General features: G+C 57.7%; 1 protein-coding gene across 28 annotated transcripts in view; it reads right to left on the minus strand.

The window, feature by feature from the left end:
- Positions 1-27,885, minus strand: part of DYSF (dysferlin) — a 210,030-nt gene that overhangs the window by 95,807 nt on the left and 86,338 nt on the right. For all 28 annotated transcript variants that reach the window (XM_070573811.1, XM_070573802.1, XM_070573806.1 and 25 more), the window contains 13 exons: positions 26,274-26,389; positions 25,666-25,779; positions 24,287-24,464; positions 23,627-23,751; positions 21,521-21,627; positions 16,030-16,222; positions 13,568-13,723; positions 10,176-10,307; positions 9,927-10,093; positions 8,975-9,089; positions 8,577-8,682; positions 8,166-8,308; positions 6,014-6,187 (listed from right to left, as the gene is read on the minus strand). In XM_070573811.1, the coding sequence (XP_070429912.1) occupies positions 6,014-6,187; positions 8,166-8,308; positions 8,577-8,682; positions 8,975-9,089; positions 9,927-10,093; positions 10,176-10,307; positions 13,568-13,723; positions 16,030-16,222; positions 21,521-21,627; positions 23,627-23,751; positions 24,287-24,464; positions 25,666-25,779; positions 26,274-26,389 (1,826 nt within the window). The remainder of the gene's footprint in view (positions 1-6,013; positions 6,188-8,165; positions 8,309-8,576; positions 8,683-8,974; positions 9,090-9,926; positions 10,094-10,175; positions 10,308-13,567; positions 13,724-16,029; positions 16,223-21,520; positions 21,628-23,626; positions 23,752-24,286; positions 24,465-25,665; positions 25,780-26,273; positions 26,390-27,885) is intronic.

A 27,885-nucleotide genomic window follows, 5' to 3' on the forward strand; every position in this document is an offset into this window, starting at 1 on the left:
CTTCAGGCCAGGACGCAGCCCTCTGCCAACCAACTGGAGGCTTCCCAGGGTGGGGGCAGTGGTGCCAGCTCCTTTCTAGCTGCCCAACTGTTCCAGGGAGGCCTGGCTACGGGACAAGAAGAGTGATGCCCACAGCCAAGGGCCCTAGCCAGCTGCCCAGGACCCTCCCAGGGACCCCACTCAAGGGCCCTTTAGGCAGGGAGGACGTTATGCCCTAACAGAGTGGGGAGATGAACCTGGGGCGAGAGGGCAGAAGAGCCTGCCATTCTAGCCCTGGTTCTAGAACGGACTCATCCTGTGCCACTGGGCAAACCCCTTCTCAGGCTTCAGTTTCTTCTGGGGTACCACTGAGGCTCAGAGTTTTGTTCCAAAGCAGCACTTTCTGCAGTGATGGAATGTTCTATAGCTGCACCATCCAACATGGCAGCCACTAGCCAGGTGGGGCTATTGAGCATGTGAAATGTGGTTAGTGTGACTGCGGAACTGAACTTTCTTATTTTAATTACTTCAAGTGTAAATTTAAACAGCCACATGTGGCTAGAGGCTACTATACCAGACAGAGCAGTTCTGGAACCTCAGTCTCCCAACTGTGAAATGGGTATAATACCAGAATCCAGCCCTCTGGGGTCCCTGCGAGGACGAAACGAGAAAATGCATATAAAGCCCTCAGCCTGGTCCTTGGCATGTGGTAAAACAGATCTTAGTAACTGTCTTCTTTGGGGTACGGGATTCCCTTAAGAACTGGACAAAACCACGAACCTTACACCAGAGTTTACCCATCATAGACACACACATGCACGTTGCGCACACATGCACATGACACATGTGCACACATTCATGCACACCTGCACATACATATCACACACGTGCACACTGTAGACATTGTGTGCACACACATCACACATGTGCCTATACATCAAACACGCATGCACACACACACCCACAACTTTGTGTCCAATTTCAAGCGGCTCCAAAGCCAGGTGGAGAGTACCTTTCGAACATGAAAGTTCCTTCCAGCTCTAAAAACCCCCAAGACTATGAGCACACGCTGCCGAGTCTCTGAGTCTCGGTCCCCTCCCCTCCCTGCCCGGGCTCAGGCAGCTCAGAAAACCCTTCCCGATGCTCAGAGCCAAGCGCAGAGGCAGGGCTCTGGAAAAATCCTCGCGCGTGGAGGGCAGGCCCAGGGCAAGGGCGACAGGCCGGATCCTGTGAGCTCATCCCAGCAGCCGTCACCAGAGTTCTCAGAGAGGCCGGTGGCGTCGGGAGGGGGGTGGCTGGGTGGGAGCCGGCTGTGGTGGTGGCGGCAGCAAGGGGTGTGGGGCGAGGAGACGCTATAATAGCAGCTTTGTGCTCCGCTTCCCAGCTCCCTGGGAACGCCAGGAAGATTATGAAACCCGGTGTCTTTGGGAATGCCAGGATATTAGCTGGAAAAAGAATAATACGAAAATAAAATAATGCTCGGGATGGAGACAGCAGACGATTAGCAGACAGAGCCAGGGCCTCCCGCTCCGCGGAGGGAGCCAGGCTTGGCCCCGGCAGAAAGTTTCAGGGAAAGGCTGCCCGTGCTAATGAGCAGACAGGGCCTGCCTTCCAGCGAGACGTCTTCAGGAAGGGAGCTGGCAAGCGAGGCTCAGCTTGCTGGAGGATGCATGGGCCAGGGGAGGGGTGGTAGGAGGCAAGGGGGCGCCACAGGCCTGGTCCTTGGGCCCAGACATCCACAAATGTCAGATTACCAGGAAGGCCACCTGGCCACCACCCACAGTCCTTCCCTGGACTCCTTCAAGCTCTGACTCGCGATGTCCTCCCCCGAGAAGCCTCCCTCATTAGGCACTGTCACTCTGCAATGACTTATTCTGCCCTCCAGCGCTTCAAAGACACAGAGTCCACTGGGCTGACTGGCACTCGCACGTGGCCGACTCTCTTCCTGTCAGACAGCAGTTCCCCCTGGGCCAGGCCTCCACCATCAGATTGGGGGATCATTAAAAGAAAAGATCACTTTCCTCCCACCAGAGAGCAGGGAGAGCATGTCATCTTTCCCCGCCTCCCGCTCCAGGACCCTGGCCGCACACCTTCAGCCAGGAGTAGGCACACCCCGCCTCCCTCAGACAGGTGTCCACGTTGGGGGGCCAATGTGACCACCTCCCTCATCTTCATGATGTACTGTGTGCTTCTCAATCTTGCTACTCAAAGATGGTCCTTGGACCAGCAGCTTCAGCACCACCTGGAGGCTTGATAGAACTGGAGACACTCGGGCCCCACCTGGACATTGAATCCAGAGTGTGCATTTTAACAAGACCCCCGGATGGCTCCTATGTTCATTAAGTCTAAGAAGCACTTCTTTAAGCCTCATGTCCTTAATCCTTACAAAGACCCTAGGATGGGGGGCCGGCCCTATGGCCTAGTGGTTAAATTCAGTGTGCTCCACTTTGGCAGCCCGGGTTCGGTTCCCAGGCACAGACCTACACCACTTATCCACAGCCAAGCTGTGGCAGTGACCCACATACAAAATAGAGGAAGACTGGAACAGATGTCCGCTCAGGGTGAATCTTCTTCAGCAAAAAGAAAAAAAGGATCCTAGGATGTGGTGACTTTCATGAGTAAGCTAACAGAGTCACTAAAAGGGTAAATGATCTGTCCACAGAGGAAGCAGAATTCAAATCAAACCTGCACCACTCACCCATCCTGCCACACCCCTGCCAAGTGACTGAGCAGACATCAGCGACCAGTGGGCAAAGGCCAGCACCCAGAACAGTGGGTGGGCCTGGTACCGAGGAAACCCAACCACCTGCCCCCATGATATCGAGTGGACTTCAGCTCCAATGCCTTGCTGGGGCATCAGTACATCCAGGGACAAAGTACACTAGGCTCAGGGACAGGAGGCTAGGTTGTCCTTGGTCCTGGCAGAAAGCATGTAAAGGTGACCAAGGAAGGAGTGAGTGTGTGTGTGTGGACTGATGGGGGCCCGATTCATTCAAGTAGAGTGGTCCAGACAGTTCCTGTCAAATGGGCCTGTGGCCCTGTCCAAATGCCAGCCACACCTAAAGACTTTCCCAAACTCTCTGTCCTCCAACCCCAGGTTTGTGGGATCCAGCCTCTCCAACCACTGTCTGCCTCTGGGTCTCTATGTCAGCAAAGCGCCCCCCAGGATTCAGAGGGCTCCACTGTGCTGGTTTCTTCCACATATCACAGGCGAGTCATATCTGCATGGCAGTCAATCACCTTCCCACGGCTGTTGACTGACATTTGATTTCAGCGCTCCCTCATGACATTTTCTCCCACACGAAGAATAAACGGGTTGGTTCTCTGTTCTGGGAAATGCCCCGCTTCATTCTCCCAGTCACCGAGCCGTGAATGCTTGGCAGTGGGTCCCGGAGCCTTGCTCATCTTCTTCCCCCACATCCTGGCCGGCCCCAGAGCCCATCCACACTTCCATCCACGTGTCTCTGGGCACCTCTGGCCTTGCGCCCTCTCTCTCCACGGCCCCCTCACCTCACAGCTGACGCTCAGCTCCCAGGCCCCTCGGCCTCCCTGCCGTGGGCCGCCTGGCAGGCAGCTGCCAGACCCATCTTCCTCACGCAGCACTTCACCGTGTGTGTGTGTCACATTTGCCAGGGCCAACCGTGAACTCATCGCAGCCCAGGTCCACCCCACCCCGCAGCCTGGCGATGGGAGCGGCCCTCCCATCCACCCAGAGGAGCTCTGAGGCCTCTCTGACGCTCCCCTCCCCAAGCCCTGCTTCTCCGCCTCCCTCCACTCAGTCCCACAGCCCCCACCCTGGATGGTCTCCTTGTCCCTGATGTCTAAGCAAGACTCCTGATGGTCTCCCGAAGGGAGGCTCCCCCTCCCCAACCGTGGAGACAGCTACTTAATCAATGGCCCTAAGGCCCAGCTCTGACCAGAGCACTCCTCTGCTCAACAACCCACACTGGCTCCCTACTGCTCACTGAACAGTCCCATGGGTGTCATCTGTAGCTCTTTGCCCAGCACTGTTTTGGGGAATTTTTTCCCCTTTCAGATGCTCTTCTCCCTGACCTGGTGCTGCTGTCAACCACAGAAAAGGGGGGTGACCCAGCATGGCCAATCAGAACATTCTGTTCCTCACCTCAGGCTCAGGGGCTGGTGTGGGTACATGACCAAGCACACCCAGTCAGCCACACACAAGACTGTTACTGGTTATGGAGAAGGAGCACGCGCCCCTCTGGGGTCTCCAGCTCTGAGGAGAACAGAGGACACGGGGTGTGCTTCACTGGCTGTAAAAAGGATGTCAGCCTTCTGCCACGGGCGCCATCTTTGCTACCGAGCGAGCCAGTGTGAGAACGAGGCCAAGACAGAGCAGCCAGTCAGAAACAGTCACAGGACACTGGGGGAACCCCCATTTCCTGCCAGGCCTGCTGCCCCATTCACCTCTCAGGCTCTTCCCGGCTATCTGAGGCCTGAAACCCGTTTTCTCTCTTTGGCCCATTTGAGTTGAGTTTCTGTCTGATGGAAACAAGCCCTCCTTCCTAAGGGTGCCCGCCCGGGCTCCATAGCCCTGGCCCTGACTCTGAGGTCTGCCAAGGCCTTGATCCCCCAACCCCTCCACTGGAGCCACATGACCACCCCCAGGCCCCACCCTGTGCCCAAGCCAGGCCCTTTCCAACAAGAGAATGGGAGTCACTGAACACCAGCCCTGTCCCACGAGACTCCCCAGCTGCAGCTGCTCCAAGCTGGGTGGCAGTTCTACCCCGCCCTGCTCCTAACCCGACCTGAGCGCCACCTCAGTGGCCCGGAGAGCCCAGGGCTGGGCCGTCTCCTCCCGGCCTCCCCACGACTTGTCTGCAAGACCAGGGAAGGGCCCCTCTGGAGCCTATGACAGGCGTCTCTGATGCACCTGGCCCCCAGAGGCTTCCTTTCCCTTGCTGCCACCCCTGGGCCTGGCCCACGGTCAAGGCCTGAGAGTGAAGGAACCTCTGGTTCCTGATCACCCCTTCTCAGGGGCACTGCCAGCCCCAACCCCCTTCCCTGTCCCCACACCATCAGATCCTGGGCCTGTGCCACTGTAGTCCCCCAGCCCTCACAGCAGCACCGTCCCACAGCTGTGTGCCCGGCCCCAGCCCAGGACTAAGACCCACTGCTCCTCCCACTGACCAAAGAGGCACACATGCACACACACACACACACACAGCTGGCTGCACACAGACACACTAGATTCCATCAGCCTGCACAGCTAGTGGGACTTGCTCCTCAGGGTCACAGCCCAAAGCACCCCCTGGGGGGCAGGCGATGCTGGCTGGATTTCAGAGAGGGTGTCACACCCTGGGCATCTCATTCCCACCTCCAGGAATGCCCAGACCAACAGAGCAGGGAACAGGCTATGTCTTGGCCCTGAATGTCCCCACTCGGACTGTCCAGGAAGAGCATCTCATCTCCTTTGGGGAACATATCATCCAACCTTGATAACCCCGGACAACCTTGAGCGGATTCCAATTCTACTGGCACCAGAAAGTGTCCACGGGGCAGGACAGCCTGCCCGGGGCTCGGCTTCTGAGGCACCTCTCTCCCCTCAAATTCCTGGGGATGCCCAAGCAGTGGCCTCCGTCCCAGGAGGGCTCATGTCCACCCAGGGACATTCAGAGGTCACTAGACCTCTCTGACAACTCCCACAGGCTGCGTCAAAGTGTCCCGGGCCCACCCCATGCCAGCCAGCCTCTTCAAAAGAGCCGGTCCTTGGCTCCAGCACAAGGCAGGCCATCAGAGGGCCACGGCCCTCTCCCCCAGCTCCCATCTTGACTTTGCAAAGGAGCAGCAGGTCTTCTGGTGCCAAGAAAGGGGCTGCTTTCTTTTAGGAGGACATCTAGACTGGTGCCCACTTGCCCCACATGCAACTCCAGAAGAACTGAAGCCAGGATGACCGGCCAATGCTCCACCCCCAGTCCCATCCTACGGGCCCCTGCACCTCCCCAGTGTCGGCCCTGAACAGCCCTAGCAGACCCAGCCACACCCCAGAGGACCCAGGACTCGGGCAGGGACGTACCAGGGCCCCCTCGAGGGCAAACACAGCTGCAGGCCCTGTCTTCTCCAGTGGCTCCATGCGGCGGCGCCAGCGGCGGCGGCGGAAGGCATCGGTCTTGCGGTACTCCAGGTGGAACTTCCAGCCGAAGAGCGAGGCGTACTCCCAGCCCTCGCCCTCCGCCTCCGCCTGCCTGTGCTGCATGGGGAGAGCAGGACAGAGGCTGGCTGGCAGGTTTGTGGGAAGCCCGGGCTCAGCTCCAGCGGTGCCCTGCCTGCCCCTCACTACTCCCCAAACCAGCACCCTCTAGGTGGGAAAACCTGGGAGGGCCACCCGGAGGAGGGGGCTTTGAGCAACTTCTGGAGCAACAGCTGTGGGTCAGAACATCCAGAGGGGAAGAGGCTCCCTGGGCTGTGGGGAGATCCAAGGAGCCAGAAAGGGAAGGTAGACTGACGCAGGGATGAAAAGCACTGGGCTTTGGGTTTGTTTGTTTATTTGGATTATGGGTGGATTTCATGAATCCAAGGTTTTCTTGTCATTTCCTTTTTCATCTTCACATCCCAGCTTATAAAAATGGAAGTGGGTCTGCAATTCAGAGGCAAAATCCTATTTCCCAGCTCCGGCAATTTCTCCACAAGATTAGGCCTAGGTCAGCCATGGAGGGAGCCCCTGTACTTCCTCCGAGGGGACCCTTTCCAGGACCTGGAGAGGGCCTGTGGGAGCTCCCTCCTACCCAGCTCATGAGAGAGAGTGACCTGGGACTGTCCTCAGGAGCTGTCCCAGGCCTGGGCCATGAACTCAGTGACCAGTGCCAGCCCTGGAGGCCAGCTGTGTCCCTCTCCAGGATGGAAGCTGATGGGGAGGGAGCCGCCAAGGCACACTGCCTGGCAAGGTTTGCCTCTGTCCCCTGGGTGCCCTCATAGGGACAGTGGAGTCTGTCTGGTTCATGGCACCAAGAACAGCTTGTTGCCCAAAAGCCTTGCCTCTCCTGGGACCCAGTGACCTTCCTCTCTAGATTCTCTGTGCCCAAAGAGAGAGGAAGAGACTTGGGTCATACCAAAGGCTATGCCTGGGCTGGGGGAAGCCTGGTTCTTGTGCCAAAATTCAAATGTGTGCTTGGGAATGGAGGACGCAAACCAAGAGGGTCCAGGGGAGGCAGGCACTGAGGCTGTGCAGGACATGGCACTGTGTGACCCTGGGAGCAGGCGCGGCGTGCCCTGTGGGTATCTGGACAGGGCAGTGGGCATGTGTGCCCACCCTGTGCACATGTAAATGCTGACAGAGCCCCCCAGGCCCCTTTATTAGCCAGTGCACTCATGCAGAGCATCCGTCCCCAGCTGCCAGGAGAGTCGGCAGTTACCAGCTCCAGCAGCCCCTTCTCCAGGAAATTGCTCCTGCTGAAGGGAGCAGGCTCTCTGGGGAAGGTCCGTGCCCCCGCCCACCCCCCACAGCCAACGACTGATGGCCAAGAGGGTGCAAACCCCAGCCCCCTTGCCTCCAGGTGAGAATGATTCTGTGGTGCTCCAGGGTGCGCCCCTCCCTGAGCCACCGCTCAGGCCAAAGCTGACTTCAGCTGAGACCACATCCTTGCTCCTGGTACTCCTGAGAGCCCTGCCTCACAAACAGCATGTCGCCCAATCCCTGTCTCAAATTCCAGGACACCCGGCGGCAGACACACTCTAAGTATGTCTTTGCACCTCCTGGGTCTGCGTGTGAACTCCAAGTGTGCTTGCATAGTTGTGGGCATCTGAGTGTTTTCTGACTGTGAACATCTGTGCATGTGCTGGGTGTGATAGGTACGTGTGTCGGGTGTGATCTGTGTGTGTGCTGGGTGTGATCTGCGTGTATGTGGGTGTGAGCATCTGTGAATATGTTGGGTGTGATCTGTGAGCATCTGTATATGCTGGGTGTTATCTGTGCGTGTGCTGGGTGTGGTCTGTGTGTACACTAGGTGTGATCTGTGAGCATCTGTCTGTGTGCTGGGTGTGGTCTGTGAGGCTCTGTGTGTGATCTGTGTGTACTCTGGGTGTGATCTGTAGGGATCTCAAGTGAGCTGGTGTGCCTTGTACACGTCCCATGCACACTTGTGTGTGTCTGTGCACACAGGTGTGCACCTGTGCTCAGCTGGCCTCCCCCCATCCGGGCCTCACCCCCACCCACCGCCCTCTGGGCTCACCCTCTTCAGCGCCTCCATCTGGCTGAGGTCCCTCCTGCGCAGGCGGACCCAGCGCCGCCGACGGTGTGTGTAGTACATCTTCTCGGCGGGGACCCAGTGCCTTGGCTTCCGTTCCGGAGGGATGGTGATGCTGTACTCCCAGCCTGGGGGAGGAGCACCCATCACTCATTGCCCAGCCATTCCCATCTCTCCAGAAGCCATGTCTCCCTTCGGGGCACACTCACAGACTCATGAGCGGCTACAGACTCCTAATTTGTAGCTTGGAGTGAGGGCTCACCCAGGAAGTCCCCCAGAGGAAGGAGCCCAGTGAAGGCCAGTGCCCCAGGGCAAGGGCCCTGCACTCAGCTGTCCCCACCAGCATGCCGCATCAGCTCGCTGGGGTGGGTTCACCGGGGTCCATGTGCTGCCCACCTTGCTCGTCAACGGCCCGATTGAGGTCTGTGGACCATTCTTCATCTTCCCACTTCCAGCCCAGTGGGCACTCGATGTCATCCTTGGGAAGCACCTTCTCCCCGTTCTAGGGCAACACAGGCCAGGCATGCGTGAGAAGAAACAGATGTGATCAGGGAAGCTGAAAAGGTGCCACTTGACAATGTACATCCTCGAAGCCTCTGGTGCAAATCGGGGTCAGTGTCCTACCCACAATGGACCTCACACCGTCCCTCTGTTAACCACAGCACGGAGGCTGGGGACATGGGAGCAGGGGAGAAAATGTCACACCCTTCTCTGAGCCACATGCCCCTCCTGGGCCCAAATGTCCAAGACTTCAGGAAAGCAGAGCCCACCTGCCCCTGGAGCGCCCCCCTTACCACATCTGTGTAGTTGTCACTCATGTAGATCCACTGGCCTCCGGGCAGCCGGGTCTGGTTCTCAAACACCTCCTCCACAAAGCTCAGGTGGCCCGCATCGGTGTCGTGGAGCAGGCTACAGGCAGGGGCCCGTCAGAGCCTCCGCCGAGGAGCCCCCCATCCACTGCTCCCAACACAGCTCCCCCCTGGCCTTGGCCAACCTTCCCGAGGCAGCCTCGCGCCAACCAACAATGAGAGATGGAGGGGAGAGGGCAAGGAGGGGGCAGAAAGTCAAGGGAACACCCAGGGAGACCTGGAGACACTCACGGACAGAAGACGCCACCACCCAAGATCAAGAAGGAGAAAGACAGCAAAAAGAGAAAGAGATCTGAACAGCAGAAGCCTGGCGGGGAGCTGAAGCTCAACAGATAGTTGTAGAAATGTGAAATGTTAATGTAGAAATGTAGAAATGTTAAGCTGTATGCTTAAGATTTGCATACTTGACTATAAAATGTTATACTTCAATTTTTTTAAGTAAAAAAAAAAAATCCCAAGTGTTGAATGTCAACCAAACAAGGAAAGAGAGAGAGGAGAAAGAGGTAGAGATGGCAGTGCAGACGGAGAAGGACGATGTTCTGAGGGGCCCTGAGAGAGAGACAGGCCCTCAGACAGGAGGAGGCCAACACGCGGAGGAGGAGACGCTTTCTGTGGCGTCTCGGAGGAGACGGCCGCAACCAATGGACGCGAAGTTGAAGGGAGGCCAACTCCAGCTTAATAATAAAGGACTTTCCGATTGTCAGAGCCCCTCCAGAAGGGACAGCTGCCTAGTGAGCCCCTAGGCCTGGGAGAGTTCGGGTGGGAATCCCCTTGACCAGGGAGGTGGACTAGGCAGAGGCAATAATAGGGCCGAGGCCTTTCAGAGACAGGGCCGGGGCAGAGAGGGGTCCCCAAGCCTTCCCTGCCCATGACTCACGTCTTCTCCGGACACACGAACCACTCTCCAGCCCAGGCCCAGCCGGCCGAGGGGCGGAAGCTGTCCTTGGGTAGCTTGATCTTGCCTGTGACGTCAGAAAACTTGGGGTAGGTGAGGCCCGTTGTGCCCCAGTTCCCGACTAGGGCCAGCTTGGTCTGGTTCTCGTACTGGACAGCAAGCAATAAAGAGAAGTGAGTGGGAGCCGTGGCAGTTCCAGGCAGGGCAGGGGGCGGGGCAGCAGGCACTCACGGTTTCAGCGAAGACAGAGAGCTTGCCCTCAGCAAACTGATTGAACTCCTTCTCATCCACAGAGAGCCCGAACCAGAGCTTCACCCGTATCTGCACCGGCATCCGGGCTCCCGGCACCCCTTCCATTGGATACTGGGTACCAGAGAAGAACAGAAACCCACAATCCCCGGCAGGGTCAGGAGGTCCCAGCTGGGGGTGGGGATCCTCCAGCCTGGGCATACCAGCCTGACACCCCACTAGGTATGTGCCCTGTTGGAGAACTTAGAATTTCATAGACAAGGAGTGTACGATCAAGACAACTCCCCACCTGCCAAGATGCCTTCCCATCAAAGGAGAAGACTGCACCATCCCCACCGAGGCACCCTCTTCAGAGATGGGCCATGTCTAGCCTGGGATCCCCCATTCTCCCCTCTCCCACCACATCCTCATTTCTAGTCTCTTCTAAAATAGCACTGTCCAGTAGAACTTTCTGCTACAATGGAAATGGTTTATATCTGAACAGCCCAATAGGGTAGCCACAAGCCCCATGTGGCTAGTGTGACTTAGGAACTATATTTTTAGTTTTATTTAACTTTAACTAATTTAAATATAAATAGCCACTTCTGGCTACCATATTGGACAATGCAGTTCTGGAACTTGTCTCTAAAGGTGATACAATGATCCAGGTCTGGAAGGGGAAGAAGTTAAAGTCTTCCCCTTCATTTTCAGTGTTGTTGTTTTTGCGTTTTTTTTGGCTGGATGTTAGTGTATCATCTGATATTCCTACCCTTTCAAGTGCTTATCAGTATGTTAACCACTATTCACTGGTCTTCAACTGCTTTTTATCCTGAAACTTTCAGAAGCTCTGCCAAAATGGAATAACCACAACCCAACATAAAAAATTTATTCTCCACAACTACTTCACCATTTGATTGAAATCAAGGGTCAGATACGGCCTGAGGAGCAGAAGTTCCTCACTCTTAGAATAACACATTGTCCGTTAGAGGAAGTAACACATTAAGTACCTAGACTTCGTGTGTGTGAGGCTGAAGGAGTACCTCCTCTGGGACAGGGAAGTGAATGAGAGGAGAAAGGAGTTTTGATGGGTTCAGAAGAGGAAAGGGAGGCCCAGGGAAGGGGTCTCCAAATACCAGAGGAGGCCTGGGTCCCTGGAGGGAAAGCCCAGGCCGGTAAGAGGACCAGGGCACAGGATATGCCAAGGCAGGGATGGTCTCACCATCCACCCAGCCTCTCTGCTCTTGGTTCATCCTCGGAGAAGCCTGAAGGAGCCCCTGACCCCATGTGTCACCCCTCGGAAACCTCTGCATGACTGTTCACTTTAGCTGTCCTCTCCCCTGGGATGGTTAGCGGCCTTTTCCCCTCCAAACCACCAGCCCCAGGGAGATGGCAGGAATGCCTGACCCCCCCATCCACCCCCAGTCTCTCCCCTGCCCTCCCCGAGACGGGGCCAGCCTGCCGGACCCAAAATAGCAACAGCAAATAAAGAAATGTCTAGTTTGGGGCTCCTCTCCCTCTCTGCTGCTGCTCATTTTTTCCAACTTTGGTTTAAGTTAAGAAACACCAATGTTTTCTTGGTCTCTGCTTGCTGCCAACATTTTTGTAGAGCTTGCTCAGGAGCTACTGGCGGGGCTCATAAACTCAGTGGGGAAGACTTCGAGAAACAATTCTATATCTTTTTTTTTTTTTTTTTTTTGCTTGGAATCAGGGAAATTTTTCAGTTTGCATTTCCCCGAGGCTGCAGGGCCGAGAGGTCGGAGCCTGGAGCTCATCCCGTTGGTCCCCGAGCATCCCCCAGGCCCGCTTCTGCGGCCCCACCCCCACGCCTGCCCACAGCCCTCCCTGGTTAACCCCGCTCAGAGGCCGCAGCTCCTGACTTCCTTTCCCTTCTGTCCTACTAGGCAAGGAGCTGGCTTAGGGGGGAGAAAAGCAGGATGCTAGGAGTTTAGGATCCCACGCGGAACATGCCCCAGGTGGCATGTGAGCAGGTGGGAGGAGGCAGCCCACTGCCCGACACCCCTCCGCCCCCTCTTTCTAGGCAAAGCTGGCCTCTCCTCTGAAGTACCAATGACCCCATGTACGAACATCTTCTCATCCCTGGCCTTGGGTTGGCCTCCCTTCATGGTGTTGGTGGAGCCCCCTCTTCCCAGGGAGCAAGGGAGCTCCCTAAAAGGAAAAGGGGAGAAGAGGGGAGAGAAACTAATATCCATCCATCACCTTGTTCCAGCAAGACCCATGACCTGTGTTACCTAATTCAATCCTCGAAACCTGTGAAGTGGGCAGCCTGATCCTCATTTTACAGGTGAGAAGATAGCCAGCAGTTCAGAGAGGTTAGACAACCTGCCCAAGGCCACACAGGATTCCAGCCAGCCCTGCAACTGTCCACGCACACTGTGCCATTGAAACCTGCCCTCTCTACCCAGCCCAGGGGGCAACAAGAATGACCAGCCAGCACATGAATGGGTGGACCAAGAGCCACTCAGAGGTTAGTTAACAGTGACTTCCTGGCAGAGGCAAGGCAGGAGTTGGTCCTGGTGTGCATGGGAGGAGAGACATGGGATAGGGAAAGGTTGAAGGCCAAGCAGTTTATAACACCAGCAGAGCCAAGGTAAGTATGAGGGGTGGGCCTGCCTCCCAGGGCCACTCCTCCTCTAGCAGGGCAGCCTCCATGACAGCCCACCACACAGGGACCCTGCCCTGAGCCAGGGCAGCCACAGCACAGCAAGAGATTTCCCGCAATGGTGTCCTCACCACCATGCCACAGTGCCCCGACCAAAGCAGCCTCGGCTCTATGTCCCCACATTAACCCACAGAGGAGGACAGGGGCTCCCCCGGCACCTGCTCACTTTCCTGTCTCCCCACCCCAAGGCTGCTGAATCCCCTGAGAGAAGATGGAGAGGGAGCGAGGATGGGTGTTGGAGGAGGAGAAAGGGAAGGAGAGGTGGGCCGGGGAGCCTGGGGCACGTGCTCCCACAGCTCTCAACAGGGCAGAGCCACAGGGAAGAACTTGAACCCAGGTGTGACTCCAGCTGGAGCAGGGTGTGGAGGCAGGTCTGTGCCAGGGCTCTTAGAGGCTGGGGGTGGGAGCTGGGGCCCCCTACCAGGGACTGGCTGGGATGGCAGCACTGCCTCAGGGGTCAGCCCCTCCCAGACGGCCCAGGGCCACATACCCAGGGCCTCATGATTCCAGCTCTTACCTGCTAACTTTCTAGACCAGGTGCATGGGGTCTAGGGATAAAGGGGAACGGGGGTCACTTTGCCCAGTGCCCTCCACCCCTTCAGAGCAGAGCCCAAGGACTCTGAGTCGGATAGAGAACAGGAGGAGAGACAGAAGGGGAGGGGGACAGGCCTTGGGCTGAGAAAATACAATCGTGATTTGAGGAAAAAGAACCCACCTTCAGAAAGATCGTCTGCAGCTTCCCACAATTCTTGCCACAGTAGTTGGCGCCCCGCCGGGAGAAGAGGACCTCGTGGGCGGGCACCCGCTGGTACGCCACCCGCTTGTCTCCCTGCAGCATCCAGATGACCACGTCAGGCAGGCTGTTCTGGGGCTGGAGAGAGGGTGGCAGTCACGGTGGAGACGGTGACGTGCCTGGGCCCGCACCCCACAGCCCACTGTGAGCTGACCTACCCCGGCTCTGGAATGGGCTTCTCCTCTCAGCTTCCATCCCTCACACTGCCCACTCCCGGCCACCCCTTTGACCTGCCAGGGCTGGCTGGGCACCCCTGTCTTCACCAGCTTTGAGCCCCAAGGTTACGGTGTGAGGCTGCCCCTGCTCACACGAGGAGCCTGCCAAAGATTCACCAAGCTGAGTTTTCCAGGAAGAGACACTCCTGCCCGGAGCCCAGAGCTTAAGTTCTTCGATCCCCTCCACTGGGTAGGTAGATGCCCCCAGGGGGTAGACATGGAAGGATTTGATTTGACCCAGAAGACGACATGACCCTTAAGATGCCACCCTCCGTTCCTCACCCCTGAGAGCAAACGCGAATCCACAGAAGGTGCACACCTTCCCAGAGGACGCTCGCTCCCACCTCCCTCTAACAGCAGGGACCCTTGTGGTCTGACCCTTTTCTGGGCCTGGAGACACCAGGCTCTGAAAATGATGACAAGCCCAGAACAAAACTGCAGGGCCCCTGAGCCCCTCAAACCTCCAGCTGTGGGCGAGAACTGCTCCCAGCACCACACTCACGAGAGACGGTTACATCTGTCTGCTTCCAAGGCTGGTGAGCAACGTGTGCGCGGTTGGGGGGGCCGGGTCTCTAACCAGGGCTGGGGCTGAGTGCTGATGCCCCGGAGCACCCACTCAGCCTTTCCCAGGCACCCTCTCGCTGCATCCTTGCAGCAGCCCAGGAGGCAGGGACAGGCAGCCCCTTCCGACTGGCAAGGAAGTTCAGGCTCAAAGAGGTTAGGAACCAACCGGGTTTTTCTGGCTCCACTTACGTGTTGCTGACCACTGCACCAGGGGTTCTCAAAGTGTGGTCCCCAGAGCAACAGCAGCCACGGCACTAGCTAAGAACTTGCTAGAAATGCAAATTCTCAGGCTCCACCCCAGATGTGTGGGATCAGGTGGGGCCTGCAACCTATTTATTTTTTTTTAATTGAGGTGATATTGGCTTATAACACTGTGTAAACTTCAAGCGAACGATACTAGCTATCAGTTTCTATACAGACTGCGTCGTGTTCACCACCGACAGTCTAGTTTTTTTCCGTCACCATACCTGTTTCAACAAGCCCTTCAGGGGACTGTGTTGCCCTCTCAAAGTTGAGAAGGACTCTCTCCGGCTCCCTTACAGTCAACAGCACCCCTCTGACTTAACCCTTCTCTGCCCCATCGCAACCTGTGCTGAGAGTTCCCCAGTTGGTCTGGGCCAAGACGATGGAAGACAGCCTGTGACCAGCCACAGCGGATGGTCCACAGCCACTGTGAGGGGTCGGCCTGTGGCTGAGCAACACAGTGTTCCCCCAGGTAGCTGGCCACATGCCCGAGGCCCTCCTCGGGGATGCATCCAAGGCTGACTCTCTAGGACCAAAATTTCGGGCTGCCTTCCCCTCCTGAGCAGCCTCCCACCTCCTGGACCTCCCTGTCCCCTTCAACAACTGGCTCCTCTGAGGCCCCCCTCAGGCCCTTTTCCTCACCATCCCCCAGCCCCTCCCTGGGGGAACCACAGGGCTCTGGTCCGAGTGGGCAGCAGCTGGTCCGCCCGTGACATATAAGGAGACCTTCATGCTCATTCTGGACAAATCCGTGGGCTGCCTGCTTGCTTGGGAAACTGGGTGGGTGCACCTGACCTCAGGGCGGCGGTATGCAGGTGGGGAAGGGGTGCCCTTGAAGACGGCTGGAGCCACTTCTCTCGGATTAGATACAACAAAGCTCAGAGTTACTGCACATGCAGCCTCCTGGGTCTGGGGCTCAGAGGCATCCAGCGGGGCAGGACACGCAGGGCCCCAGAGGGCAGGTGCAAGGCCAGGTGCACACAGGCACAGGATGACACGGAGAAGGAGTTGGGTCCCCGGGGAAGCAGGTCCCAGCACTGGACCTACAGCCGGGCACCCTGGGTTCTGGTCCCAGCTCTGTCTCTGACGTACATTGGTGGCAATTATTGAGCAGGTTTGGGGGCATTATAGGACACCTACTACATGCCAGGCTCTGAGCTGGGCCCCACAACACCCAGAATCCAGTCGCACCCTCTTTCCTCCTCCTGTGAATGGGGACATGGATGCTCAGAGAGAGGCAGTCACCTACCCAAGGTCACCCAGCAATGGAGCCAGGGTTGGATCATGGTCCAGACAGTCCCGATGTCCCTCCCAGTGCTAATGTTCCAAGCAGGAAGGAAGACACCTCCCAGGGTTAGCTACCTCCTCCGCCAGGGCACGGAGACGCAGGAGCCAGTCCTCAGCCTGCTCAAGGGCGGCGGGGAGCTCACTGTGGCCGAGCTTCAAGGCCAGGGCCGCCTCACTGATCTGGCTCAGGTGACGGGTGCGCAGCCGGTACAGGTACTGGTCCAGGTGGGTGGCAGAGGGCGTCTCTTGGACGTTGCACAGGGGCTGGCTGTGAGGAACACAGATGGGACGTGCCTGATACGCAGGAGCCCAGTGCTCGTCTAGGTCCAGGCGCACACAGGCACGTACACACACGTGTGCACAGGCCTCCATAACATGCCCCACAGCCTCGGCCTGCCTGCTGGGTGCTCCTTGTGCCCTGGGTGCCTTCTCCAGCCTGACCCACACGCATAGTCATCTCCGTGTGATCTGCTCCATCCTCATCTCCTCCAGGGAACCTCCCCCCATCACACTGGCCCGAATGCCTCCGGCTCTGAAGTCCCCCAGCCCTTGACTCTGGGGCCACCTGTGTGAAACTCATCCTCAACCTGAGGGGTGGGAGTTCTTTTGTATGTGTGCCCCCTCTGTCCTATTGGCTGCCAGCTCTCAGAGCTGCTCCCTGCATCCTCCTGGAGCAGAGGCCGGAGCACTAAGCTGCCCTTGGCTGAAACGAATCTATTCTGTTGTACGCACACTTTCTTCAAGAAGGAAATTTATGGACCCCTGACAAGCCACTGCAGACGCTGTGGGGAGGCCGCGAGCCAGCAATACAGATGTGTCCACCCAGGGCGGCCCCACCATGCCCCTCCCAGAACCCTGCATTCGGGAAGCCTTGGGAGAGGAGGTGGGGGGTACATGCAGCCCCAGAAACACTGCTCTAGGCCCCAAGTTGGGGGTTGAGTATAAACTTAATCCTGTTTGGAAGCGAAGAACTCTGACCCCCCCCCCTGCCCCCCGACTCCACTGGGCTCCCTAAAATTCCTTCCTATGGCTCCTCCTCAGAACCCCAAGCCTCTGGGGTCAGTCAGTACACACCCAGGGTCGTGCAGGAGGGGATGGGCTGGGGTGGGGGCATCTGTGCCCCCCCTTGCCAAGTGGGACCCCTCTGGTGTATGCCTGCTTGAAGGTACAGGGGCTGCCCCACCTCCGCTGAGCCCTTGACTCCCAAACAGGACATCAGTCAAACCGCCGCCAGTTCTGCTCCCACCACTGGCAGCCGCCCCCCCCCCGCCCCCCCACCTCATACTCCCCTCCCCGCAGCGTCTCGACTCCCGGCTCCCGGCTGATTTATTTTTCTGCCAATTTCCCCGAGCTATGCAGAACCAATTACCGCCGGAGCGCAGCGGCCCGCCGCCGCCAGATACACCGCTCCGGCAGGCCCTCGGCGCACTACATTTTTCCTGTTATTTTTTTTTAATTGAATTTTTAGGGTGGGGGGAGCGGTACGCAAACTCCATCTCGGGAAACTTAAGCCCCGGGGCCTGTCTCAGGTCACGTACTGCACACCCTCTAGTAATATAATATTTACTGCCCTGAGGGTGCCGCGGATGGGGCTGCCCGGTCCAGGAGAGGGGTGGCCTCCATCCCCAGCCCACTCGAACGTGGCGGAGGGGTATGCTTGGTGGGTAAAGGGGGGCCTGGGCCGGAGTCCTGGCCTGGGGCCTGCCTGAGTGGGCCTGAGGGTGGGGGCAGGCAGGTCTGCAGGGGGATACGGAGAGCCGAGCCAACCAGGTGATTTATGCTCCCAGCCGGGGTCGGGAGCTGGGAGGGACTGCCATACAGACCACCAAAGGGAGATTTTCCTGGAGGCCAGCAGCCCAGCCAAGACTCCCCAAGACACAGCTGGGACCTGTGACTGCCACTAACAAGACATCTGAGCCCTTTCTCACCCCAGGAAAACCCACGCAGGGGGTTCAAAAGAAAGAGAGACCCCGAAGAAGAGGCTGGATGACCCTGTACCCACAACCCCAGACAGAGATGGTGGCCCTGGCTGACTTGGAAATGACCAGCAGGCCCAGAGCCGGGCTCAGCACAGGCTGAGAGCGAGGCTGGGCTGCTCACAAAGTCGCTGCTGACCCCCACTGTGAGTGGATGCCTTTATCAGGGATAGTGGCCCAGGAGGGGCAGTGTCCAGCCTGAAAGATGAACTGGCCAAGGGGTCATTCATTTCACTCCTGGTGAGCAACAGCTTTGCTGGTCCTGGCTGGGGGTTGGGTCCAGAGACCCAGCTTGCACTTGGGGAGCCCCCAGAAAAGAGGTGAACAGGCTAGATCCCCACTGAGCAGCCCCAGAGTCAGGAGTACTTCCCGGAGGAAGTGACCCTGAGCTGCACCTTGCAAGGCCAGCAGGAACTAGTCAGGCCAAGAAAAGCAGAAAGGGTGTTCTGGCCGAAGGAGCAGTATGTACACAAGATGAAGGCTCAGAGGCAGGAGGGAGCGTGTGTAGGGCAGAGAGGGCCAGACGAGGCACCACAGAGGCTCCGCAGGGCCGGAGGCTGGGACTGCTGGGGTCCATCAGGCAGGGAGTGGGAACAGAGGGGCCAGTCCACCAGGGTGAGAGCTGAGACTTTTTTTTTTTTTTTGAGGAAGATCAGCCCTGAGCTAACGTTTGCTGCCAGTCCTCCTCTTTTTGCTGAGGAAGACTGGCCCTGAACTAACATCTGTGCCCATCTTCCTCTACTTTATATGTGGGACGCCTACCACAGCATGGCTTGCCAAGCACTGCCATGTCCACACCTGGGATCCAAACTGGCGAACCCTGGGCCACCAAAGGGGAACGTGCACACTTAACCGCTGTGCCTCTTTTCTAAATGGAAGCTGCTGCAGGGCTCCAGTGGAGACAGCATGGCACAGGTTTAGGAAGGTCACAGAGAATGAACTGGCCATGCTGGCAGGACATCCAGCTGGAGCTGTGTGGTGTGTAGTCGGGCTGGGGTCTAGAGATGAGAGGAGAGGGCTTGGCTGGAAGAACAGAGTGGGCACCACTGCCCAGCGAGGAGAGGGGCTCCCAGGGAGATGAGCCAGGAAAAACAGTCTGACGGAATGAAGGACATTGTGGAGACGCGGACAGGGGCTGGCTGAGGAATAGGTGAGCAGCCAGCGGTCAGCCGTGGTGAGCCAGCTCCAAGCCCCTGCACCTGGCTGCCCTTCTTGTCAGCTGTGATGATGCTCAGCAGAGAGGGGGAGGGGAGGAAGCCCTCTTGCTGCAGCCCCAGAGCTGTTGGTGGTCTCAGGTGGGATGTGAAGGAATGGGTGCTGAAGCCTGGCATTCCTCCCCTGGAGAGCTATTAGTGCATTCCCAAGAGGATGGGAACCTCCTCCCAAGCTCCCCACTTGGGACAAGTGCCCCCCAGAGGCACCAGGCCACCTTCCATCCAGAGGAGAGTGACTCAGGGGCCAGGCCTTGGCAGAAGCATTTTTAGCCAAATCCTCCAAGAACAGAGCCCTGAGAGGGGCAGTGAGGGCAGCCCAGGACTTGGGTCCCACCCACCTCAGATTGTTCAGGCACCTCGGACCTGCCAAGGTCCACACAAGGCATGAGTCATGAGCGGGGCTGCGGGGAGCACCAGAGCCCTGGCCCGCCCTCAGTGCCAGAGCTGCCAGCCAGGCTGACGGAGCACAGCGAGTCACTCAGAGGCCCTCCCCAGGGTGACTGTGCCCCTGATGCCCCCCAGACCCACTGTGTCCTCTGACCTCCAGACCACGGATGTCCCACAGGCACCTCCCTCGCAACATGGCCAGTCCTGAACTCCCCATCTTCTTCCAAACCTGCCCTTCTCCTGCTGACCCCTTCCCAGAAGGGCCCTGCCATCCACCCAGCTGTGCTGACCAGAGCCAGGGGATCATTCTGGACCTTCCTTGGGCCCCCATATCCAACCCACCATCAAGTCTTGTCCATTAGAGAGCAATACAGCGAGGGGCTCGGCCACTTACCAGGGGTGTGTATCTGGGCAAGTTAATTAACCTCTCTGTGCCTCAGTTTCCTCATCTGTAAAATGCGGATCATTCTACTTCGCACCTCGTAGGATTTTATGATTAGCTAATATGTGCAAAATTCTTAGAACAGCACCTGACACAGAAAGTGCTCATTTTGAGGCTGTTGTCATCTTGATGCCTCCTGAATAGTCCACGCTGCCCTCTGATTCCCCCAGCCCCCACCCCTCCCAATGTCCTGCCTTAGGTGATGCCTTCATCCAGTCTCCCCTCACCAGCGCCAGCCCATCTCTCGCACTGCAGCCAGAGTGAGCGTCTGAACCACAGGGACCACTGCGCCCCCAACGGCTCCCAGGGCTGAGCTCACCCAGCAGACCCCGGAGGCCTGTCCCATTCCAGCTTCAGCTTCCCCTGCCAACCCCCCTCCCACAGCATGTGCCTCCGACTCCCCAACACACTTCATCTGGCCACTTTGCATTGGTCACCCCGGGGAAGCTGAAGCTGCACCCCGTCAATATGCTCAGGACACCTGGCGGAGCATGCAAGACTTCAGGAAGGCTGGGGGATGAGTGAAGGACCTGCCTGGGATTCCACCACTGCGGGTGTCAGGGGGGCATTGTTTGGGGAAAGACTTGGTCAGACAGAGACGCACTTCCCAACTGGGGCACAGAGGACTACACGGGGCACTGCGTCAGGCTGCCATGTCTCCAATTTCTCGGCATGAAGGCACTTCTCATACATTCAGTGGTGGGGGGCGGTGGGGAGTGATAAGCTTTAGGGGGGGCACAGAATATGTTTGTATATATTCATACTTAGCCCTGTAGGAAGCAGAAGGCAATGATTTATTATTAAGTCCATTTAACAGCTGAGAAAACTGATGCCCAGTAGAAGTGAAGCTGTCCAAGGCCGCAAAGCTGGTTAAAGGACAGGAACCTACGTCTCCTGACATTTCTTCTTCTTAAGAATAATTATAGCTACTATTTATGAAAGACTTCCTCAGGGCCAGGCACCTTGTTTATGTGATATTATAAAGCAGTTATTCTTAATGTCAGGTTGAAGACGAGGAAGCCAAGGTTCAGAGCAGGCGGGGGGGAGCCCTGAATCACCCAGCGGTGGGGCAGATGCTGAGACCCTCCCCCTTCTGCAGACCTCCTGTTCTCCACCACCCCCAGGGCCCCCTTTTCCTGAAGCTGACAATCGGCCGTGTCAATAGAAAGCTAAACAGAAACCGTGGTCCCTGACGTGGCCTTGGGAGAAGGAGGGGCGCTGTCACCCACCAGCCGGCTCCTCCTGGAGATTCCATCAGGGAAATAGGAGGTCGGGGATCAGAGACACAATGCTCCCCATTCAGGTGAGCCCGGCCGCCCCAGGCCCACAGCTGCCGCCACTGCATGGAGATTTATGACCTGCTCTAAATGTCACCTTTTCAACTCCCCGCGCTGGCTCCACCACCTTTGGACTCAGCACGGGCTGGACTGCTGGCCAGGCGTGGCTGGGAAGACGTGCCGTCGCTCAGCGCCACACACGAACACTCCCAGGGACAGGGCGCAGTTGAGCCCGGAGGGGAGGGCACGTGGGTACCGGGCACCCCCTACCTGCAGTCTGCAATGAGCTCATCCATCAGCTGAGCCACCAGGGAGTCCACATCCTCGGTGGAGCACCGCGCCTTCAGGGCCAGGTGGACCTGCTCCAGGCCGGCTTCCTGTGGGACAGGCAGGCAAAGGCCAGGACCGTCACCGCGGGGTGGAAGGTACACATCAGACCCCCAGCCCGCAGGCCCCATCTCCACAGCTCGGTCCCTGAACCAGAAAGGAGAAGCCAGTTAGAGCAGAGAAGGCAGAGCCCAGACCTGACAAACCAGGGTCTGTCCTGGCTCGAGCACCTTCCCGGGCTCCCCACACCAAACAGATCCAGAGTCCCAAGCCTGGGACTCCAGCCTCAGGCCTGGTCAGGAGGAGTTCAGGCTCCGACAGAACCAGTGGCATCCTGCTCCTTGCGGGCCCCCTTCCAGCCAGGGCTGACGTCTCACAGGTAAGTGACCTCTGAGCCGCCTCTATTTCCCCACCTGGAATGCTCTGCCCTTTACAAATCCTGCCACCCAACCAGGCTCGGATCCCGTCGTCCCTCCTTCGGGAGCACCCGGACAACCTCCAATAACAGGGAGTTCCCTCTCCAAACTCCCATAGCCGGGTCACTCCTGGGGTTGCATCTGGTGTCCTCCATGGAGCGATTCTCCAGCCATCTCCATGGGCCTCAGCCTGAGCTGAGAGGTGGAGACACCTCACTGGACACCCGTCAGACCAGGGATCGTCCCCCAGTCCCCCACGCCCCTCCTCACCACCAGCTTTCTGGGCGTGTCCACCCTGGGACCACTAATCTGGGAACAGGCCCTGGAAAGTAGACACAGCCCCCCAACTCAGGGAGAATGGTTGGCCCAGAAGATGAAGTCTGGACTTGCACAGCATCAGCTCCAAGCTTTCCTCCATGAAGATTGCTAGTCTTAGGGAGAGCGTGGGCTACTGCGGCCCCCACCTGGGCCTGCATCCCCTCTAGCCACCCCAAGATCCCAATCCTCCCTTTCCCCTTCGCCCTGGCCTCCGCACTGCGCTCACCTCCACAGACACACCCAGGCCCCTCCAACCCCCTTCCCTCTACCCTGCCGCTCCTGGCTTGCTCCAGCAGCGTGGCAGCACCTGCCTCCTCTATGTTCCCACAGGCCACGTGCTTCGCGGGTGAGCCTCCACCCCATGCACACACAGAAGCGGCCTGGGGCCACAGCCAAGATTATCAGCTTCCTGCCCTTGGCCTACACCTCTGCCCACTTTGATTTTCTTCCACTCTCTGGCCAAGTGCCAGGCCTGCAGCTCCCAGCATCCGCAGGTAACCCCCCTGGTCACGTCCAAAGCAGAACTCACGGTATGGTACAATCTGCTCTTCTCCCCAATCTCCCAATCCCCAGCCACTGGGGTCGCTCCTCACAGCCCTGCCTCTTCCCCTGAGCCAAGAGACCACCAAGTCCTTCCAGCCCAAATCGTGCAAGTTTCTCTCCAAGGTCATCTCCTTCCCAGTAGCGCCTCGTCACTCTCCCCTGGACCACTGCAATGCGTCCTACCTGGGCTCCCGCCCCCCCGGCCCCCTTGAGGCCTCTGCGCTGCCCCCCTGAGGCTCCTTGGCCCTCTCCCTCCTCCAAGCCCCCATCTTCCCTTGGTATTCCTGGGGTGCCACCTGAACTTCAGTTTGGAACCTCTGGACGAGAGGTGGGGATGAACCTGTGCTCTTCTTTACTAAACTGACTCCCTGGAGGCAGAGCAGGTCCCGGTTCATGTCTATCTTCTAGCTAGAAGTTTCCAGCACAAGTCTTTGTGTGAGGTAAGAGTCAAAGGCATTTGACAAATGAATGAATGGATGCAAGCCTCTGCCTGCTGCCCCTAGCTCAGTTTCTCTCCGCTCTTTCTCTGTGCCGGCTCCTCCATCAGCCTGGGGGCTCCCCCAGGCTTGTTCTCACTCCCTCTCCTCTCTTCCCAGGATGCAGGGCAGGATTGCAAACCTGGCACTGTCAGGACACAACGGACCCCAGGGGCCATGAAAGTCTGCGGGCCTAGCTATGTGTAAGTATGTGCATCCATGGGGGGCCGGTCTGAAGACACCCACAGGGGGTGCCTGCACAAGGTGTGCACAGGTGTGGAGCAGCTTTCACTCACCAGCCGGTCGGCGATCCGGAGCAGCTGGTTCTGAGTGTCGACTCTGTGGCTGATGTCTTCCCAGTAGGATGACAGCACCACCACAGGCTTCACGTTGCCCCAGGGTAAGTAGTAGTAGTGGCACCCTGGAAGGACACGAAGGGCCTAGGACTGAGCCGGGAGTGGAGGGGTGGATGGGAAGGGGAGCGAGGGTAGGACGCACTCAGGCACCTGTTCCCCCTGCCCAATAAGAACTCCCCTGGACACACAGGACGTGACCAATATTCCCCAGGGTCCAAACAAGGTGCCTGAACAGACAGCTTCTGCTCTCATTAGGGCTCCTTAGCACATCAAAACAGAGGGGTTGTTAGAAGGAAACCTATACTCTCCAAAATCTATATACCAAGCCCAACAGCCACCATGGAATAAATGATCGCCAGAGGTCAGGGTCAATGCCGACCACAGCCGGTGTCAGGAGCCCAACCGCTGGGTCTTGGCAGCAGGGACCCACCTGGAGGTGAGCACAGGGAGGCGGCACAGGGGGAGAGCAGGGGTTCCCCTGAACAGCCTGGCCAGGGCCAGGGCCTTCGAATGGGCCTCCAGTAGCTTTCCACAGGAGGCAGGATTTAGGGCCCAGCCTCTGTTCTGTGCTCTGGGTCCCAGCCAGGCACGTGGCCTCACCGTCAAAGACCGCCCGGCTGTACTGGGTGGTGGAGGCCAGCGGCAGGCAGGTCGTGTCAAACTTGTTCCCGTAGTTTCCGATGCTGACCTCGAACTGGATGGCATCGTCGACATCCTGCAGCATGCAGGCCGAGTAGAAGGCAGCAAAGAGGGAGTACTTGCGCCTCCGGAGGTACTTCTGGGAGCAGAGAGGATGGAGGAAGGAAGATGCCGGGGTGGGGAGGGGTCACATGTCTGGCCAGCCCTGGAACCCAATAAATCCTGCCTGGATGGATGGGTGGTGAATGGTCCAGCTAAGCAACGACACCCAGATTTGGTTACTAACTGAGTAGATTCATTCCAGTCCTGTGCATCTGGCCATGCTCCTCTAATAAGATCTGCTCCTCCAAGGTCATGCTGCCCCTTAATCCAACCAGCAGCAATGGCACTGCCACCCAGGGGAGCCTGGTCTCCTGCATCTGCCGACTGACCTCCACACCACCATGCCCCTGCCCAGAGCTCCCACCTCACACTGCCCAGGGCCTCCACCACATCAGCCAGCTCTGCAGACCACACAGGCTGCCATGTGCTTGGAATGAATGAATCCCATTGTCCCCTCCGGGTGTCAGGCACAGAGCTGAGGACGTGGGAGGCACTCAGTCACATGTCCCTGTTTGAACCAAGATGCCTTTGGGATCCCACTCGTGGAAGGCAGAGAGAAGAGGGATTATACAACTGGGTTTTTGGATAATGTAAATTGTAACAGCTGACACTTATTGAGTGCTTACTGCATATGGGTATGCACAACAATGTTGAGGTAAGTATAATTATCACCCCACATAGGGTTGATAGGGAACCTCATACAGCTGGTAAGCGGTCAAGCCAGGACTCAAACCAGCATCGTCTGACTACAGAGTCTGAGAGCTTAAATCACCATGCAGACTCCACACAGCTGCCTCCTGGGCACGAGGCCCAGCACCACCACTTGCTGCTCTGATGCATTTGAGCCTCAGTGTCCTCATCCGTCAAGTGGAGATCCTAAGAGCAGCCACCTCACTGGTGCTTAGAGGACTCAGCGACATCAACCGTGTCACAAGCACAGTGTCTGGTACATTCTGAGTGGATAATAAGCATCAGCTATTCTTACACTATTGTTATAAAATAGCCTCTCATCTTGCATCAAGCTCTAGACTTTTTAAATACTTTCATTTATCTTTTTTGAGCCTCTGAATGTCCCTTAGGTGTCAGGTTACTCCCACATCACGGCTGAGGGGCTGAGGCCCAGAGTGGTGCGGGCACATGAGTGTGCGCAGAGTGGAGCCCTCCTCCACCATGACATGTCAAAGCCAGACCCCCTTGGCCACCACCCTCCCCACGTCTCCCAGAGCTGTGCCCCTCACCTCCACCCGAAGGATGTCATCTGCAGCGAGATCCTCCACCTTCTGCTCGCCTTGCTCCACCAGTTTGGTCTCCAGGGAGACCAGAAGCCGGCCTCGGTAGGCCATGCCTTCTCCCTGAGTGGGGAGGTTGGGTCACTAGGAGCATGGGAGATGGAGGGGAAGGAAAGGGGCCTGATCTGGCCCTGAGGTCATTCGCCTCCCAGGCAACCAGGATGGCCCTGAACCACCCGCATCACTCTGCAGATGAGGAAATGGTGACCCAGAGAGTTCAGGGGACATGCCAAGCCAGGTCAGTACCAGACTCCAACCCAGCCAGAGGAGAGAGGAAACCTGAGATGGATGGGACCTGGGTCCCTCAGGGGCCAGGAAAACTGGGGGATCAGGCTGACCCAGAAGGAGAGGCAAAAGGGAGGAGAGTGAGAGGGAAGACGGGGCCAGGAGGGGGCCAGGTGAAGGGAGAGTTCTCTGAGGCAGTGGCTGCCTGGCTCTGGGCCCAGGAAAGCCCCATCAGACCCTTAGAGCCCAGGCCAGCCCCAGATACTGCTCAGGCCAGGCTGGATGACCCCTACATGCAAGCCTAGGGGTCTGGGGGGCTCTGGCTGGCTCACCTTGCCCGTGTTGAGCTCTGCATAGGGGTCTGGGAAGCCAGTGAACTCCCTGGGGCTGCCGTAGAGGTTGACATAGCAGGGCCCGAAGGTGGGGAGGAAGCCCAGGTGGTCGTCCACTGGGAGACATAGGTGGGGATCAGAGGGGCTGGCCCAGCATAGCTTTCCAGTGCTCAGCCCAGCCACTTTCAGGCCTGAGCCCATCCCTGGCCCTCAATTCTTCGCAAGGTGTGGGATGCAGCCCCATAAATGTGTAAAGAATGGTGACACTGATGAGAGCTCCCATTGTCTCCCATAAAGCCCTTTAATCCTCACCACCATGCTGAGACACAGAGATGTGTATTAGTCCCATTTTACAGATGAGGAAACTGAGGCTCAGAGATGCAAAGGAACACATGACTACAGAGTGGCATGACCCAAAATGGGCAAATGCATTCAGCCCATGCACTCAGCCAGCACACAAAGCTGGGGCTCAGACCCCCCACTGCCACGCCCCTCTCAGGCCGCACCCTGTCCTGCCTCCCCTCTCCATCCTGCACTTCCATCGGTGTCTCAGGCCATCCAGCCTATGAGGAGGCACAAAGGAGGCCCCAAAGCCTGGTGACAAGAGAAGCCATCTCCCACGGCACCAGGAAGAGGCCCAGCTAGATGTGCCCCCACCCACAGGGCAGCCCCCAGGCACACATCCCCTCCATCTCCATATCCTTATGAAGTTGAGACAGACCACCCAAAAGCCTTGACTCATCCTGGCATTCCCAGCCCCTCGCCCCCCACCTTGTATACAAAGAACAGTCTTTCAGGGGGGAAGTCAGAGGAGGGTTTGAATGAGAATTACACTCATGATGAGGGAAAATCTTGTCTCCACATCATTCCCATCCTTTTTGGAGACCCTCTTTTTGTTAATATCATGATCCTCCAGCTGACAGCCAAGTTTCCCAAGACGGGACTTCACTGGCCATACTCTGAGAACCCTGAAAAGCCAGGTGTCCCTTTCAGAGGGAGAAGGAAGAGGCAGTTTCCAGAATGCCAAAGGTGGGAAGTGGGCCCAGGAGAAGGAGCCATCTGGGATGATCCAACCCATACGAGCAAGCGTGGGACAAGGCAGGCACAAAATAAATGGCCTCCACAAGGACATGCTTGAGCCAGACCTCAGGACATGACTGAACCCCGAGGGTTGAGACCTGGGGTCTCACAGCTTGAGCCCCTCCCTGAGAAATCAGACATTGCCAACCAGACAGCAGGAGCGTGCCGCCCCAGAGCCAGGGGCCACCCTGCGTCCATCGCCACTCTCCCTCCAGTCCCCAGCACAGACAGGGCTCTGGCATCTGGGACAGAGTTGGGAGGCCCAGGCTGATGGAACTGACATGAGCATTACTCATTATCTGTACTGCTCATCCTGATTATGATCTATCCTGTGAATTTCAACTTCAAGAGTTTTCAACTCACCCTAGCTTCCTTCCGGTCCCCAAGACGCCTCACACTGTCCCTGCCCCATCGTGGACCCCCACACCCGCCCCCTCCTCCTCCCTGCTGGAGAGAGTGGACTCATTTGAGCATCAGATGCGCTCAGCAGAAGGAGGAAGCGGTGTGGGGTGTGGGAGGAAATTGCCTTTAA

The sequence above is a fragment of the Equus przewalskii genome, chromosome 14 (genome assembly GCF_037783145.1).
Source record: "Equus przewalskii isolate Varuska chromosome 14, EquPr2, whole genome shotgun sequence".
In the NCBI taxonomy this organism is placed as follows: Eukaryota; Metazoa; Chordata; class Mammalia; order Perissodactyla; family Equidae; genus Equus; species Equus przewalskii.